General features: G+C 48.5%; 1 protein-coding gene across 4 annotated transcripts in view; it reads right to left on the minus strand.

The window, feature by feature from the left end:
- Window positions 1–14800, minus strand: part of MBNL3 (muscleblind like splicing regulator 3) — a 71306-nt gene that overhangs the window by 44055 nt on the left and 12451 nt on the right. For 2 of the 4 annotated variants that reach the window (XM_042824798.1, XM_042824797.1), the window contains exon 2: window positions 10377–11374. The exons of 1 other annotated variant lie outside the window; for it this stretch is intronic. In XM_042824798.1, the coding sequence (XP_042680732.1) occupies window positions 10377–10550 (174 nt within the window). In that variant the 5' untranslated portion in view covers window positions 10551–11374. Of the gene's footprint in view, window positions 1–10376; window positions 11514–14800 lie in introns of those variants that run through there. One more of the 4 variants, XR_006169966.1, reaches the window with a different exon arrangement.

The following is a 14800-nucleotide window of genomic DNA, read 5'->3' on the forward strand; positions in this document are numbered from 1 at the left end:
CATACTCCCAGAATTAGCACTATCAAGACACCAAAAATCATTTTCATCGGTGTTTCCATCCTAGCTAATGTAAGCTCTCTTCCGTGTGAGTACTTCTAAAGATTTTACATCATCACACAAAGAAACAAAGCAATGAAAATCCCCTTAACTCAATCTGTGCTCCATCACACAGGGCCACAGCAGGGAGCTTTGGCATTAGGAGTACATGCAGTGATGGCACAGCTCAGGGCCCCGCTCCAAGCACTACCTAGAGACAGAATAAGATGCCCGAAGTTTTCACTCTAAATACATAAAACTTGATGAAAACCAAAATCCATGTGGCTGGGGGAAGCCTTCATCGCCCCGCAGCTCTGCCACATGAAGAGCCCCCTTCTCCACGTCTCACTGCATGTAGGAAGGTACAGCATGGAGCTGCTTGCTACCATTCTTTGTAAATCCTCTCCTCCAGATTACTGATCCTCCACAACTACAAGGCTGTGAGAGCGTGGGGGGAAAGCATCCAGTTCTGATCGTGCAGGGGGACCAATTCGACTGCATTTTCTATACAAGCAATTGAATTCAGCCTGCGGGTTACACACACAGGCTCTGCAGGAGACCACTTCTGCACTTTCCTTACCCCTCAAAGACTTGCTAACTCAGGCACAATCTGCCTGTCTCCAGCTGAGCTCCTCCTTGCTGAATTGCTGCAGAGCAGTACTTCCTGAGCTCCTGCCTCTCAACAGCAGACAGATTTCTCTTCCCATCTCTGCATCACCAGCTGAAAGCAACCCCATCCCTATATGCCTCTCAGCCCCCAAGGCACTTTTTCCCTGAGCTCTCACAAGCCGTTTGAGTGGGCTCCAGTGACAGCAATGTGACAGGGAACTGGTGGTGAAGCAGTGCTGGTGCTGTGGGATCATTTCCTCCCTTCACCAGCTCATTCTGGCCCTGCTGGCATGCCCATACCTGACCTTCCCAATCCCACTGGGACGCGTGGGAGCCCCGAGGGGCTGCCCCTCCTCCCTGAAGCAGCCCCCACCACCCTCCCTCCCAGCACACTTCAGCCATCCCCGTTCTCCTTCCATCAGCCCTGACAACTCCCTGGCTCCAAGCACCTCTGAGTCACACCGCCTGCTCGCCTTGCTCCAGCTCCCACACTGAGTGCTACAGGGACCTTACAGGCAACGCGACTGACAGAGCAGGGAACCGAGGTCTGCAGGGAGCTAACTGTGATGATCACTGCTTATCTCCAAGTGTACCGAATGCTCTGAGAAACAGAAGCAACCACAGATGCAACAGAGAGGCAGAAGAGACTTATCAGGCTGCTTTGTCCAGTCCCTATTGATAAAACCACGCCCTGGTAGACATGGAGGGTTTGGGGACCAACAAGTCCAGAGGGATGGAGGAAAAAGAGCAGAAAGTAGATGGAGAAACAGAGCTTTGGAACAAGGCTGCAAAGGTCTCGTGACACAGGAGCAAGATTGGGAAGAACTCCTGCAAAAAGTGCCAGGTGCATTTTTCACACCTGCCTCGGGAAGAAGTAACACCACATCCAAAGATGTCCAACCCAGCAAGGCTTCTGCTTCATCCTGCCAGACTTCTTCAGCCCTGCCAGCGCTGGGTACCCGCAGTGCCATAGGGAAGGGAAGCCAGGACCACACAGGACCAGGTGGAACTGAATTATAAAAACAAAACTCTGATCCTGCAGGATACTCTGATCCTGCAGAAACAGACAGCAGGAGGAAGATGCTGGTCAGCAGTATTGAGCAGCGCAGTCAGGATTACATCCCGGGGTTTTGTTTTCAAGCTCTGCTCAGCTACAGCAGGGGCTCTTTAAGGGCTTAATCTCCGTGTGATCGTTCCCAGCACCAGCCCTAAGGATAATGTCTGGAATGAAGGTCTCAAGGCCGTGCACCCAGGCAGACTGGCTGCAGCTTCCTGTGGCCACATTGCCCTGGCCATCTATCTCCTCCCAATGAAAGCAGTTCTCCACATACTTTCCCTAATGCTCCTCAATACAGCTGGGCCATGCAGATCACAGAGAGCTGCTTTCTCATTTAAAGCAGGAGAAAGCAGACAAAGTTAAAGCATCACCATCTGATCTAATGGCACAAACCCTCCACTGCAGCCAGGTGTAGGTACTGATGGGCAGAGGCGTGGACACCACTAATGCAACCCAGATGATCATCACATTCCTGCCTGACAAAACCCAGTGAACATCACTAATGGGTCACCAAACAACTTGGCAATGCCTCTGGTATTACAGCCTTCCTGTAGGGCTAGCTAACCTGGTCCTGTGTTCTCAATCTTGGGACTGGTACTGCAAGCAGAATTTGTTCTCCACCACTCAGCGGTGCACTGTGGATTTAGCGTTGGGGTCAACAGCCTCCCTGCAGATGTGTCAGGCTGGGCTCTGGGTGCTTCTCTCTGCTGTGCAGACATATGAACACATGCAGAAGTAGCCTTTTTTTAAACATACACATTCCACTACTGCAAGAGAAAAGCTTCTCCCCTAGCACACAGACTGCCACCTCTCAAACAAGGTCAGGCACCGATCTCCTCCCCCACTGCCAATGACCTTATTAGCACTGATCATGGTTCTAATAATATCCCGCATTGTAAGCAGACCATCTGCTGTAACATTTCACTACAAACTTCAGGAATTGCAAGCGTGCTTGGTTTGAGTACACTCACTTTTCAGTAAGCCAATTTTCCCCCTCAAGAACACACCTTCCCCACGGCTTTAAGCTAAATGTTGCAGAAAGGCACCTCTAAATCACAGCTTTCCAGCTCAGAGCTCAAGCACACTGCAGGGACCAGCGCAGACATGCCACGGTGCCAGCTCCAGGCAGGAGTAAAGATGCAGGCAGAGGTTAAAACTCACCAGCCCAGAATCACAGCCTTAAGCTCTTCTGGTGATGAGGGGACACCAAAACCCAACATGAGCCAAACACCGAGCAACGCTCTGAGCCAGATGACAAGCGTTAAGGCTTTTGAGAGCAGAATTCATCATTCCTATTGCCATGTACTCTCTTTTGTGTGGATAGTAACAAGGTTTTACCACATGAGCATATTAGCTATAGTTTTTGCCTTCTATCAAAAGAGAGGCGGCTTTCACAACAGCCAGGTTTGTTTGCAGAAGAATTATCCATGTTTGATAGCTATTCATTCAGAAGGAGCCAGGTTTTGACAAGCTTCCTCAGTTCGGACATCTGCCTAAGACACAGAATCTAGTTACTACAGTCGCTCAGCTCCAGTCAGTCTTCAAAGTCTTTTTTTCTTTGCATTGCTCCCAAGGGCTCAAGAAGTGCAATTAGGCACAGACTGGCACTGCGACACTTTAAAGCAGCCTGAATGCTGGTTTTCCAAATCCTTGGCTTTTCCTCTGACCGGAAGACCGTCCTTAGAGATTGTAGGAGAGACTGAACGAGACAGGAAAAGGTCACTGCCTGGTCTCACTGTTTTATGAACAGCAATAAACAACATTAATAAACGTAAGACTGCTTGCGTGGAGAAACATTCATCCAAATGTCTCAAAGCATTTATTTTAATGCCAGCATAACAATATTTATAGGGGCAGATTTTCAAAGAGCTCAGCTCCTCACTTGGAAACCTAACCGCTTATTTAAATATTCTGTGGGAGATGTCAGACGATGGGCTCTCCAGAAAACCTGGCACATCTTGTTTATATTTGTTTCATATCTTCCAAACGGCTCAATTACATAAATGCACATTACTGCACCCTTTCAGATGGGTGAACCAAGCAGCAGAACGCCATTCTCAGCAAAGGGATTACACCAAGCTGATGCTACGCTACTGAAGAAATCGGTGACTCTGTGCAAGCTCATGGAGTCATTCTCCTTGAAGAACCTTCCATCCTCTTCTCCCCAGCCAACCTCACCAAGTTAATGCAATCAAGAGCGAGAGAGGTGGCGAGGCAGCTTTGCTGATGCAGCAAGGAGGGAGGAGACAGTGCTCCAGCGTGTCTCCATGCTGACGAGGCTCCTGCCTCTCTATGGGGACAGGAACTCGCAGGCTTGGGGCCTTTACTGCAATCCCCGTGTCAGTGGTATGGATCAGGGCTGGAAGAAGCAAAGCTTGAGTTCTGGGTAAGGCCCCATGTGGATCTGGCAGTGCCACAGCTTGCAGCACAGAACACATAGAGATGTCAGAGCTCACCATACCAACACACCCCACCGTACTCCCTTGGCCAACTCCCGGCTCTGACTCACAGCCACACAAGAGTAATAAGCTTTAGAGCTGCCAGAGCTTGCCAGCCAGGCTTCTGGTGCACAGGAAACCCCTGGGGCTTGCAGAGCACAGCATTGCATTTGCACTGGGTCACAGGCACCGAGCTTGTACCTGCACATCCAAGCAGACTTGGCAGTACCATGAGCTCCAGGTGCGCGTGTTGAGCATGTGTGAGGAGAGCAGCTCTCCCCAATTGGAAAGCCAGAGGTGACAGACGGAACTGCAGACAGCTCTTCCTCCTGGAGAAAGGCAGGGACGACCAATTCCCTTTCCCAAAACCTGACTAACAGCTCACACTTCAGCACAAGTCCTTTGCTTTCCACATTCATTCTACAGAGTTTCTAGCCAGACTTGCTATTTCACAGAACTGGAACCTCAGTCCAGAGGGCTTTGCCCTTGAAAAGGGGAAGCAAGCCCTGGGAGCAGGAGCTGGCATGCCTCGGCCCGGGCAACATTGCAATATGCCCATAAAAGGTTTCCAAATGCATCTCCTTAAGTGGACGCAGTTAACTCAGAAGGGTTTAGAATCACATCCCAAAAGAATTTCTCTCCTGCTTTTTTAGGCAACTGAGCAGCAGTCAGCACTTTACCATCATCTTCCCAACCAGAAAACCAAGGTTACTCTTGGCTGATATTAATAATGTAAATGCTGTTAGATTTGCCTTTTGGGATGGCGGTCTGCTCACACCATGGGGACACAAGCAGGACAATCCAAACTGCAGACAAGCACACAAGCTCTGCATTGCCAGGGCTGCTGGACAAGGAGAGGAGAGCTTGGCAGGAAGATCCCGCCGCTGAATCTGCTTGGCCTGTCTCCCCTCAGAAAGCTGCATGGTTTCTGGACAAGTTTGTGGCCACTGATTTGCTTTCCAATGTGATCTTTTAGAACATTTCTACAAAACCAGGGCTGCCCCACTCAGACCTGCTCAGATCCCAAGCTCAAATTCAGCCCCTAAGGGACACTGCTCTCCTCCTAGCCTCCACGCAGAGGCAGTAACCCTGAGGCAAGGGCACAGCTCAGGACCGCAGCCTTCCAGCCATCACAGCGTGGTTCCACAACACACATCAGTCATGTTCCTCTGTCAGAAACAGAGTCCTTCAAGTAGAAGTGACTGCTTTAAGAGACACATTAAGAACAGCTCTTACAAATACAGTGCAGTCTAAACAACCATTCCCCCAACCACTTTCAGCTACTGCACTCAGCTTAAAAAAAAGCATCTAAAATATGCCATGAGACATGCAAGCATCCAGACAAGACAATGAATGTCAACAACACGCTGCTGCAAATCTATTCCTTGCCATCAAATGCTTTAAGTCACTTACCACTACGCAGGTAAATGACTTAAACTGATGGGAAGTAAAGGTTTCTCTCAAAGGTGACTTGGCTCAAAAGCGTTCATCTGCGTTATCTGCCTTTCCATTACACTGAGCAGAGATACAGCCAGGGTCTCTCCATAAATATCTCTATGGCTTTCTTTTCTTTCTTCTTCCTCTGCAAGAGCGTAACCATATGCTAAGTTTAGTGGGTGTTTTCAGTTGTTTCCTAGTTTGCAGTTTGAAAAAAAAAAAAAAAAAAAAAAAAGAGATTTGATTGCAAATCAGTAACAATCAGATGTAGTTCCAGTGAAGTCAGCACAAAACAAGTACAAATTAGCATGACAACTGCACAACAGCCTCGGGTACAGCAGTGCAAACTGAGCACAGCCAGCTTTCAGGATGCCGTGCAAGTTGGATAACTATTACCAGATAATGATAACTTTTAGAAAACACACCATCGAGTACAACTTGTACATTTAACTACTGGTTTTCTGCCTGTTAACAGATGATTCTACGCAGAAATGCTACGAAACACATAGCAGCTTCATGACGTGCTTAACAAGTTATCTCCTAAAGTCAAAATCCATTACCCTGAAGTTTCCACCGCGCTGCTCTTTCGTCTCTCAAGGTGCTCTTCTGAATTCCTCTGCACGTGAGAACACCCACACTCCAAGCGGGTTAAAACAAAAAGACCCCAGAAGGCTGGGCTTGTGCTTTTTAACCACAAGGCCACTGTGCAAAATGTGAGCAGTACGAGCGAGAGCCTCTTTGAGCACCTGGCACCCATCGCCTACGTATTTTTACATAATGCTTCACGTCCTACTAACGTTCCTTCTCTCCACTTATTGCTCGTTAACCCGTGCTTCTTCTGAAGAAGGTTTGGTGGTTCTCCTTCCCTGACATCTTTACAAACTGGAGAAGCCAATGAAGGATTTGCTGGCTAGTGAATCAGGACTCAGACATCTCATGCTGCGGCTGCCTGATCCCGCCTGAAAGGAAAGGTTAATGAGTTGATGAGTGCTTGCAGACAGCCCACCGCAGGGCCACGAGAGCCTTTGTGAGCAGTGCCACGTGCCAGCGAGCCGTGTCCTGACCCCTGCAAAAGGCATCAGCTACCCATGGGATGGGATGTGCCAAGCCCAGAACAAAAGCTGGGGAATGAACACTACAGCCATCTCGGTTTACAGTGATGACAGTAGAGTCTTCTCCTTTGTTCAAATGTTATTTCCTACTTCTGCTTTCTTAAACAAATGATCCTCAGTGAAACCCAACAGACTGCACACCACCCAGCAGTGAGCAGCTTGCAGTAGGCAAGGTGTCCCCTCTAGAAAAGCAATGAGGATGTTTCAGAACAAGGCCTTCAGCTGTTCTCTATCCCAGCGCCCTGCAAGTGAAGGGGACCTCGTGAAGGCCATAGCACTGGGCAATGGGCCACGTGTCCCCACGGCACCTGGCCAGACAGTCACTGCTCAGGGCACTTCTAGATCAGGGGTGGCATGGCCACGGCTGGCCTAGGGACCCTGCGTTGCCCTTCACCAAGCAGGGCCCACTTGCCCTTCCATTCATACAAAATAATTCAAATAACACAGTTCTTAAAGAATAACGAGGTGGGGGAAGCACAAGTAAAGAGCGAGAAGTCTCTTGGCACCCAATTCAAATCCGTGAACAGCTTCTCACAGGAACTATTTTTAAATTTCATATCAATCTGCTTGAGAAAGGTTCCTTCTGTTGCCTACAAATGTGCAAGCTCTCCCTTCGAAGAACTACAGTTCCAGGGCAGCAGTCCTGAACTTGCAACCTAATTGAGACCCAAACATTTGACGACTGAAGCTCTTCACAACACGCCACACAACACCCACAGAGCACACAGGCAGATCCCTCCTCGAATCAATAAAGCCCCTGCATCACTTCACCAAGAGCCCTTCTATCTTCCTAACAGGCTTACAGGTAGTGCACGCTCATGTGAACCCACACACACTGAAGCATCTGACTTCTGGAATCACAGAAGGAGAACTGCAGTGTGAGATTGGGGAAGGAAAAAAAACGCAGTAAGCATATAGATGCTGTGCGTGACCTGACCAGCGAGGTGAAACCATTGTATGCTGGGTTATCAAAGTTCCTGTATGAACGCATTGTTCAGGCTTAAGAGGTCTGTGAGAAAAAACAAGCAACGGCACTACACAATGGATGCAGATAAGCAACCTCTGAACAAAGCCCTGGTTGACTGCGAGACAACGGGAAAACTTATTAGCTGCAAGCATCCTATATCCTGTCTCCAATAAAGCAACACAGATGTTGTGCTAATGCAGGGCGTAAAAAGATGAAAAGAGCACTGAGCAGCGATGGAGCTCTCATTAGGGAGGAAAGGATCAGCGTTCAGCAGCTGTCAGAGGGGAAGAGGCTGAGCACAGAGACGTCCATAGGATGGGCAAATAAAACCTCCCCATAACAGGTTAGTGTTAAGGGTGGGGCCTCAACCCAACGCTGTGCAGAGGGCTGACCCCCCTGGCAGGCAGCAGCATTGTGAAAGACAAAGGTGAACTCAGTGCCCCACAGCCACTAGTGAGAGAACAGCTGCACACTCACACGGCTCCACATGTGTGCATAGCATTGCCCTTGCAACCAGTAAGGGAGGCCACTGTTATGACCACAAGTCCCTCGATACTGCTGCAAACAGGGCCTTGCAAGCCCAGCTCCGGCCCCAGAACAGAAGGACTATTGTTTGAATGGTTAGTCACCAGGGCTGTTATCTCCTCGGGGAAACTGTGGTGCACACACACACATCCACCCACCCTGGCTAACCAGCCGGTTGTTAAAGCAGGCTGTGGTTCTGGAGCTGCACCCTGCAGTGGGGCAGCAGCACCAGGCACTCCCAGAGAGAGCACCCAGATCCACCCAGAGGATCTCTGTGGAGGAAAGAAGGCCTCAGACCCATTCCCCGTGGGAGCAGCAGGGTGCAGAAATTGCCCCCACCATCAAGCTGTGCGCTCTTTCTCCTCCAGGTGTGCAGACCTGTCCACTGCCCTCAGGCTGAGGAGAGCCCTATGGAGTCTAAAAAACCCGCTCCCATGAACACTGGGATCGGTTAAGCAGCACACACAGGGCACACAGTACTGTCAGGAGACAACTGCAATGAAAACAATATCTAACAACCAGATGCAGAGAGAAGAAGCTGCGCTGTAGAAGATCATACCCAACTCTTTTTTCTTCTCCTTTCTCTACACGGTATTTCCCATCACATCCCCCACTGCTGAAGCATGCTTTTGTTGCAAGAGACATGGAAATATCTTACGTGGCATTACAGCACTCCTTTCAGTTCACAAATGAATGCGATAAAACAAACATATTCATCTCTTCAAAGGTATCTGCACTGCCTCTGGCGACAATTCAGAAAGTTTCAAGGGCACAAAGGACGTGACTTTCCCCCCCTCCCCATCTGATAAAGAATATTTTTGTCCCTCACCATCATAAGGCCAGCACTGTAAATAAACATTTGAAAGTCACTGTGCAACTCAAGTCTCTGCATACATTCAGATTAAAACGAGCAAAACCAAATGCAAATAGGAAGCTTGAACTTCTTGGTGAAAGGGAACAGAAGTGAAAATATAAAAAGCCACAAATGGTAATAAAATGGATAAAGCCATGTTAGACCAGATCCAGCCCCGGTCTGAACCTGTACACACAGAACTCCACCAGTTCTGTTAGTCATTGTGTTCATAAAAATAAACCCCAAGGTTTTCAATCAACAGTTGAAGGGAAAACTTTCAAGCCTGCAAAATTCACCAGATTCCTTTTAGAAATTCAAACAGGTTAATTATTCAAATCAAAACATCAGACACAATGTGAAGAGCTCTCAAAAGCAATCACGCATGACGTTTCATGGTTTTTATCAGCTCAGTTAAACCACCCTTGAGAGATTTCACTTAAAAAAGAAAAACACACAAGCAAAAAAAACCCTCAGCTCAGAAAGGGAATATTTCCTGAAGTTTTCAAAGTTACTCCAGAACTCTGACAGTGATTAGGAATCGAGAACCATTTGCTTCTTGCAAAACTGACCATACAGAGACAACTGCTGGCCAAAAGGCTCAGCCTGATCCTGGACAAGCTCAGCAGATCCGTGGTGCTCTCACATCCCTTGCAGAACGCATTTTCCCAACACCCTTTTTTCCCTGTGAGCACTGCTCTCCAAATATTTTGCCTGTTCCTCATCTACAGGACAGTGGTAGAGTACATCTGCAGCTCTGTCTCCAGGAAGTAGACATAAAGCTGATTCATTATCTTAAAATGCTGCTTTCATTTCTGCTCATTAAAAGCACATTTCAGATCTCTGTGCTGAATACACGGCCAATGTGCTCCGGACACAAATGAAGCACTGGGTTTCAGTTCTCTACTTTTCTCATTTTGGTTTCATTTACTGCCCACAACATGCATTCCTCATTTCCAGGAGAGCTGCATCAGACCCGAGCTACAGTTAGGAAATGTTCTGGACAAAATTCTCTTTTTTCTCTCTCCATGATGCCACACGATGCAGTTACACGTGATGTCAGACCCAACCAACACAGCACTGTGGCAGAGTTCTCCCCTCGTCACTTATTTCCATTCTGGCTGTGATCTCTAAGCAAAAAGCAATCTGGAACATCCCATTTTTGAGTGAGACCAAACAAAGGAGAGGCAGGCTCCCAGCTAACCCAGATTTCAGGAGCCACATCCCACACCAACATCTCGGCAGAAAGAGAGCAAAAAACAGTCCTGTAACACTCATAGCCAAGCGATTCCGAAGAGAAGGAAAGCAAACGAGCTTAGGTAACGCATGTGTTAGACGTCCTCACCTTTAGGGAGTCAAAGCAGGCAATAACTCGACCATTTTCCACATGGCAACTCCGTGACGGATGGGCGAACTTGCACTCTGCATCAGACCGAGAACAAGTTCCTCTCTGAAACTCTCGACACACTTCTAACGTCAGCCATTTTGTATCACGAACCAGGGAAACGTTCACAGCCATATTAAAAACAAAAATTAAAATGCAAGCAATCGCACCCTTCTTCAGGGCAATATTTACTGCTGATCTTCTTTTCTTTATTTAAAAAAAAGGGTAAAAAAGTGAATTCAAGTGAAACGTGAAGAAATAACTAACTTGTTGCTTTGGTAGAACTCCTATTCATCAGCACTTAGGTTTTCATTTAAGTCAAATCGTGTTTGTTTAAACAAGAATCAAACATAAAGCCAATCATAAAATAGAAATCTTATCAGAGTAACTGAAAATCAAATTAGAGGCCAGCTCCTAAAAGTGCAATTGTAGAAGTTAAAATATAAGTGTTATATTTTGTGCCACTGCCGAAGTTACTTGAAAATAACTGGCAGACTTTCAAAAGAATTCTGTGCTCTCCGGTTAATGGTTTCAATTATTCTTGCAAAAAGCATATGCTGCTGGCAGCACTTCAGTTTGTGGAATGGTCTCAGTCCTTGGGGGGAAAACTTTTTTTTTTTTTCCTTCTTTTTCTTGCTTCTTAAAATTACTGTTCACGAGCATCAAAACGAGCAAAAGGATGTCAGGTTTTTTCTTTCTTTCCTTTTTTTTTTTTTTTTTTCTTTTTTTTTTTTAATATTTGCTACATAGTCGGGGGAAGAAAAAATGGCTGAGCAAACTGCGTGCAAACAGGGAGCACAAAAAAAAAAAAAAAAGAAAAAGAGGATGGATGAGTTGCCGTCAAGGTATGGACTGCAAGCAACGCCAAATTAAAAAGAAAGGGGTGAGGGGGAAGAGAGAGGCAGCCCTAGACAGAAATCCAAGCAGCGGTGGCTTCAGGAAAGGCACTTTTCAGCAACCTGCAGGGAAAAGAGAAATAGAATCAGCTCCAACCAGACAATCGCCCCTCTCCAAACTCAGCGTTAAGCAGCAGCCGCACGCGCGGGGCTCCCCAGACGCTGACAGTGCGGCACAGTGCAGTCAGCCATTGTAGATAAAAAGGGCATTTCCCACACGAAGCTGCGCATGGGAGGAGGAAGCAACCAATTAGATCGGCTGTTGCAGCAGAAGCTCTGGGCAGCCGCCCAATAAAAGAGATTGTTTCAGATCGATCTCTTCTGGCAGACGTTCATTTTCGTGCCCACTGCACACAGAACGCCTCGGCCTGAGGCTGTGCCCGGCCCAGGCCCCGGCCGGGAGCCTCTGGGGCAGGGGTAGCTCTGTCAGCAGGCGCCCTTCCACACGGAGCAGCAATACCCACAGCGGGGGCTTTAGGAACGGTGTACTTTTTCCATTCATCCCCCCCACCTCCTTCCTTCTTCCGCAGGAGCACGGCAGGAAGAGCAGCCGTGGTTCCCTGCGCACAAAGCAGAAGGAAGCGCCGCAGCTCAGCCCTCCGCCTGCTCCGAGGTGGGTTTAACCCACTGCCATTGCCGGCGGTGTGACGCGAGGACACGCGGCAGTGCATCGACACATTGGGAGCCTATGAAGTGAAAAGCAAACCTGGCGGGGAAACGTGAGCCATGCACAAAGGGAACAGATTAACCCCCTGTTCACAGCCACACTTCTCCGTGAGAATGAACACTGCTCAAGTCGTTCCGACTCCAGCGCCTCATGCTACACAAGCAGCTCCCAATGCACTCCATCCCAGGTGCCCTTGGTATCCACTATAGCAGCCACCCTTAGGAGTTCCACTCTAATATCTGATGTACCAACGCTGTACATCAAATATTACTGATGGTTGTGAAGGTTGAGGCTGGATATTAGGAGGAAGTTCTTCACACACAGGGTGGTGACGGACTGGAACAGGTTGCCCAGGGAGGTTGTGGATGCCCCATCCCTGGAGGCATTCAAGGCAGGCTGGATGTGGCTGTGGGCAGCCTGGGCTGCTGGTTGGTGACCCTGCACATAGCAGGGGGTTGAAACTAGATGATTATTATGGTCCTTTCCAACCCAGGCCATTCTGTGATTTTATGATTCCATCTTCTAATCTCCTAAAGCACTGCCATCCACTCTGGCAAGCACTTGGGGAGTGCAGCATGCTGCTCATGTGACACTGCTAAGGCATCAAACTTCTGCAGAAGAGCCTTCAACTACAAGAGCAGGAAGCTTTCATTCCTCTTTTTATTACTGGTGTTACTTGCAATTACCCCGATTGCTAACCGAGACCTGCTGGAGCAGCCACACAATGCTGCGAGGAAGGCGTGTGGGAAGCTGCTGTCATCGGCTGCAGGGGGTGGGGCAGGGAGCCTGTTTGATTCATGGGCTGAGTTATTTCATACGGAAAACAACATTTGCTAAACCTACACTACAAGTCTGCTCTAGGCTAATTGGAGTCTAACAAAGCGCCCGGATTGTTGAACGCAGGACGGCTGCAACGGTGCAGAAGTTCTGCTAAGCCATGCTTCTGGGAAGACCTCTGTGTTTTTAGATATCAGGTGGGAAACAGCAAAATCAGATTTGCTGGATGTGTTTTAAACTTCAAAAAAAGGAATAAAAAGCACATCTAGCCACGCTCATGTCTTTCGTGACTTTAAGGAATGGGGATGCTCACAATTAACTCCGATTTTGTGAAAGGAGCAGATCCATACACAAATCCCATTCACTCATATGTGGGCTCCCAGACTGAGTGAGCTCAGCGAGCAGGAAAAGATGTACAGAAGCCTCCCTGCAGCCAGCTAGGGACAGGCTGGGTGCAGCTCTCCAAAACGAGCTACAACAGGTCAAATATGGGTGGGGATTAGAAGGAATGCTCCCAGGAGCTGCTCTGAGCAGAATGAAGTACAACCATCTTGTGCATTAGGTGCCTACTGCACAGTTTCAGGCTCCAGGGAAAGCAAGGCTCTGAACTTCACATAACCACAGCACACTGTGCAAGCAGCTTAGCTGTGACCACTATTTCCATGAGAAATCCGAAAGTCTGTAACAACACAAGCATTTGTCTTTCTCTCACCCACGTAAATTCAGGAGCACACCATGTGCACAGACTTCACAGGCACACACATATGCAGTAAACTGTTCTGGGTCCTCAAGATGGAAGACAAGTCACGTGAACCCTAGAAGTCATTAAGCCACAGGTTTGATCAGCAGTCAGGAGCAGATACAAGTAATATTCTGTCATTGGAACCATGCACCCTCCTCCCTGCAGGCCAAAAACATCACATGGCTGCTCCCACACTGGGGGAGCTAACCAAATAAGATCTTCTAGTGCCAGTGCATCTTTGCTACCTGCCTGCCAAGCAGCAGAGCATCCCTCAGCACACACTGCCCAAATCCCTCATTGCACACACAGAAGGCTCAAGCACTGCTTCATCCCGAGCACAGTGGCAGTAACTGCAGGGAGGACAAGTACAGCTGGAGCTGCACTTGAGTGCTTTGCTGAATCAGAAGAAATGCCTCTGGTTCCCAGGTTTATTGAGGCCGGGAGAGCAGCAAGCACAGACAGAAGTCATCATGTTCAGGCTTAAGTGATTGCAGCCCAGAGGAGCACGAGCTAGGATTTTCTGCGAGTCAACAAATACAGTTCTGTCAATGTTTGGATTGTTGCAAATTCCCTCTCCATGCAGCCACAGGGAAAGCCTAAAATGTGTGCTTTCTGGGCTGACATCACACAGAGCGCTCATGTGCTGCAGTCAGACTCCCCACAGACAGCCAGAAGATAAAAACAGTTGACAGAAACCCACCCCTGACACTGAAGTTTCACTTCTCCCCGTTTCAGCTCCTGGCAGCAAACAATCACAGCCACTCTCACCGCGATACATCCTCACAGCTCTGTGCTGTACCCTTCTTGGGAACTGGCATTTCATTCACTTTGTTCTCCTGCTTGTTTCAAACGGGGAGGAATAAAAGCATCCATGCCAAAACCAACATCTAACGAGGTTACAAAGTAGCTCCGCAAAACACAGGTTTCGTTAGCTTGCAGGAAATACAACAAAGGCAAGGTGCTGCCTTTTGAACCCTTCCCAGCGAGCCAGGCCTGCTGCGCAGCTCAGCTCTGCGTGATCAGATGGGCCAATCGAGCTGCAACTGCAGCATCAAAGCTGCAAAAAAGCAGTAAAAGAGAGAAAAGGCTGTGGCTTTATCCCTTTAAGGAAACAATGAGGCTCAAGCCCCTGCTCCAAGGCCGCTTGCTGGGCCAAGCGCTAATTGCTTGAAATGCAGCAGGATGGGGGCTTGCCCCAGATGTCAGAGCCAGCCCCGCAGCTAAGGAAGGGAACGGGGACAAGAGCAGCGTGACAAGTGAAGGGCACATGGGCGCTTGCTGCCGGCGGGACTGAGATGGCCCT

The sequence above is a fragment of the Centrocercus urophasianus genome, unplaced genomic scaffold, assembly GCF_019232065.1.
Source record: "Centrocercus urophasianus isolate 14NV4802_14NV808 unplaced genomic scaffold, USGS_Curo_1.0 seq_24, whole genome shotgun sequence".
NCBI lineage: Eukaryota > Metazoa > Chordata > Aves > Galliformes > Phasianidae > Centrocercus > Centrocercus urophasianus.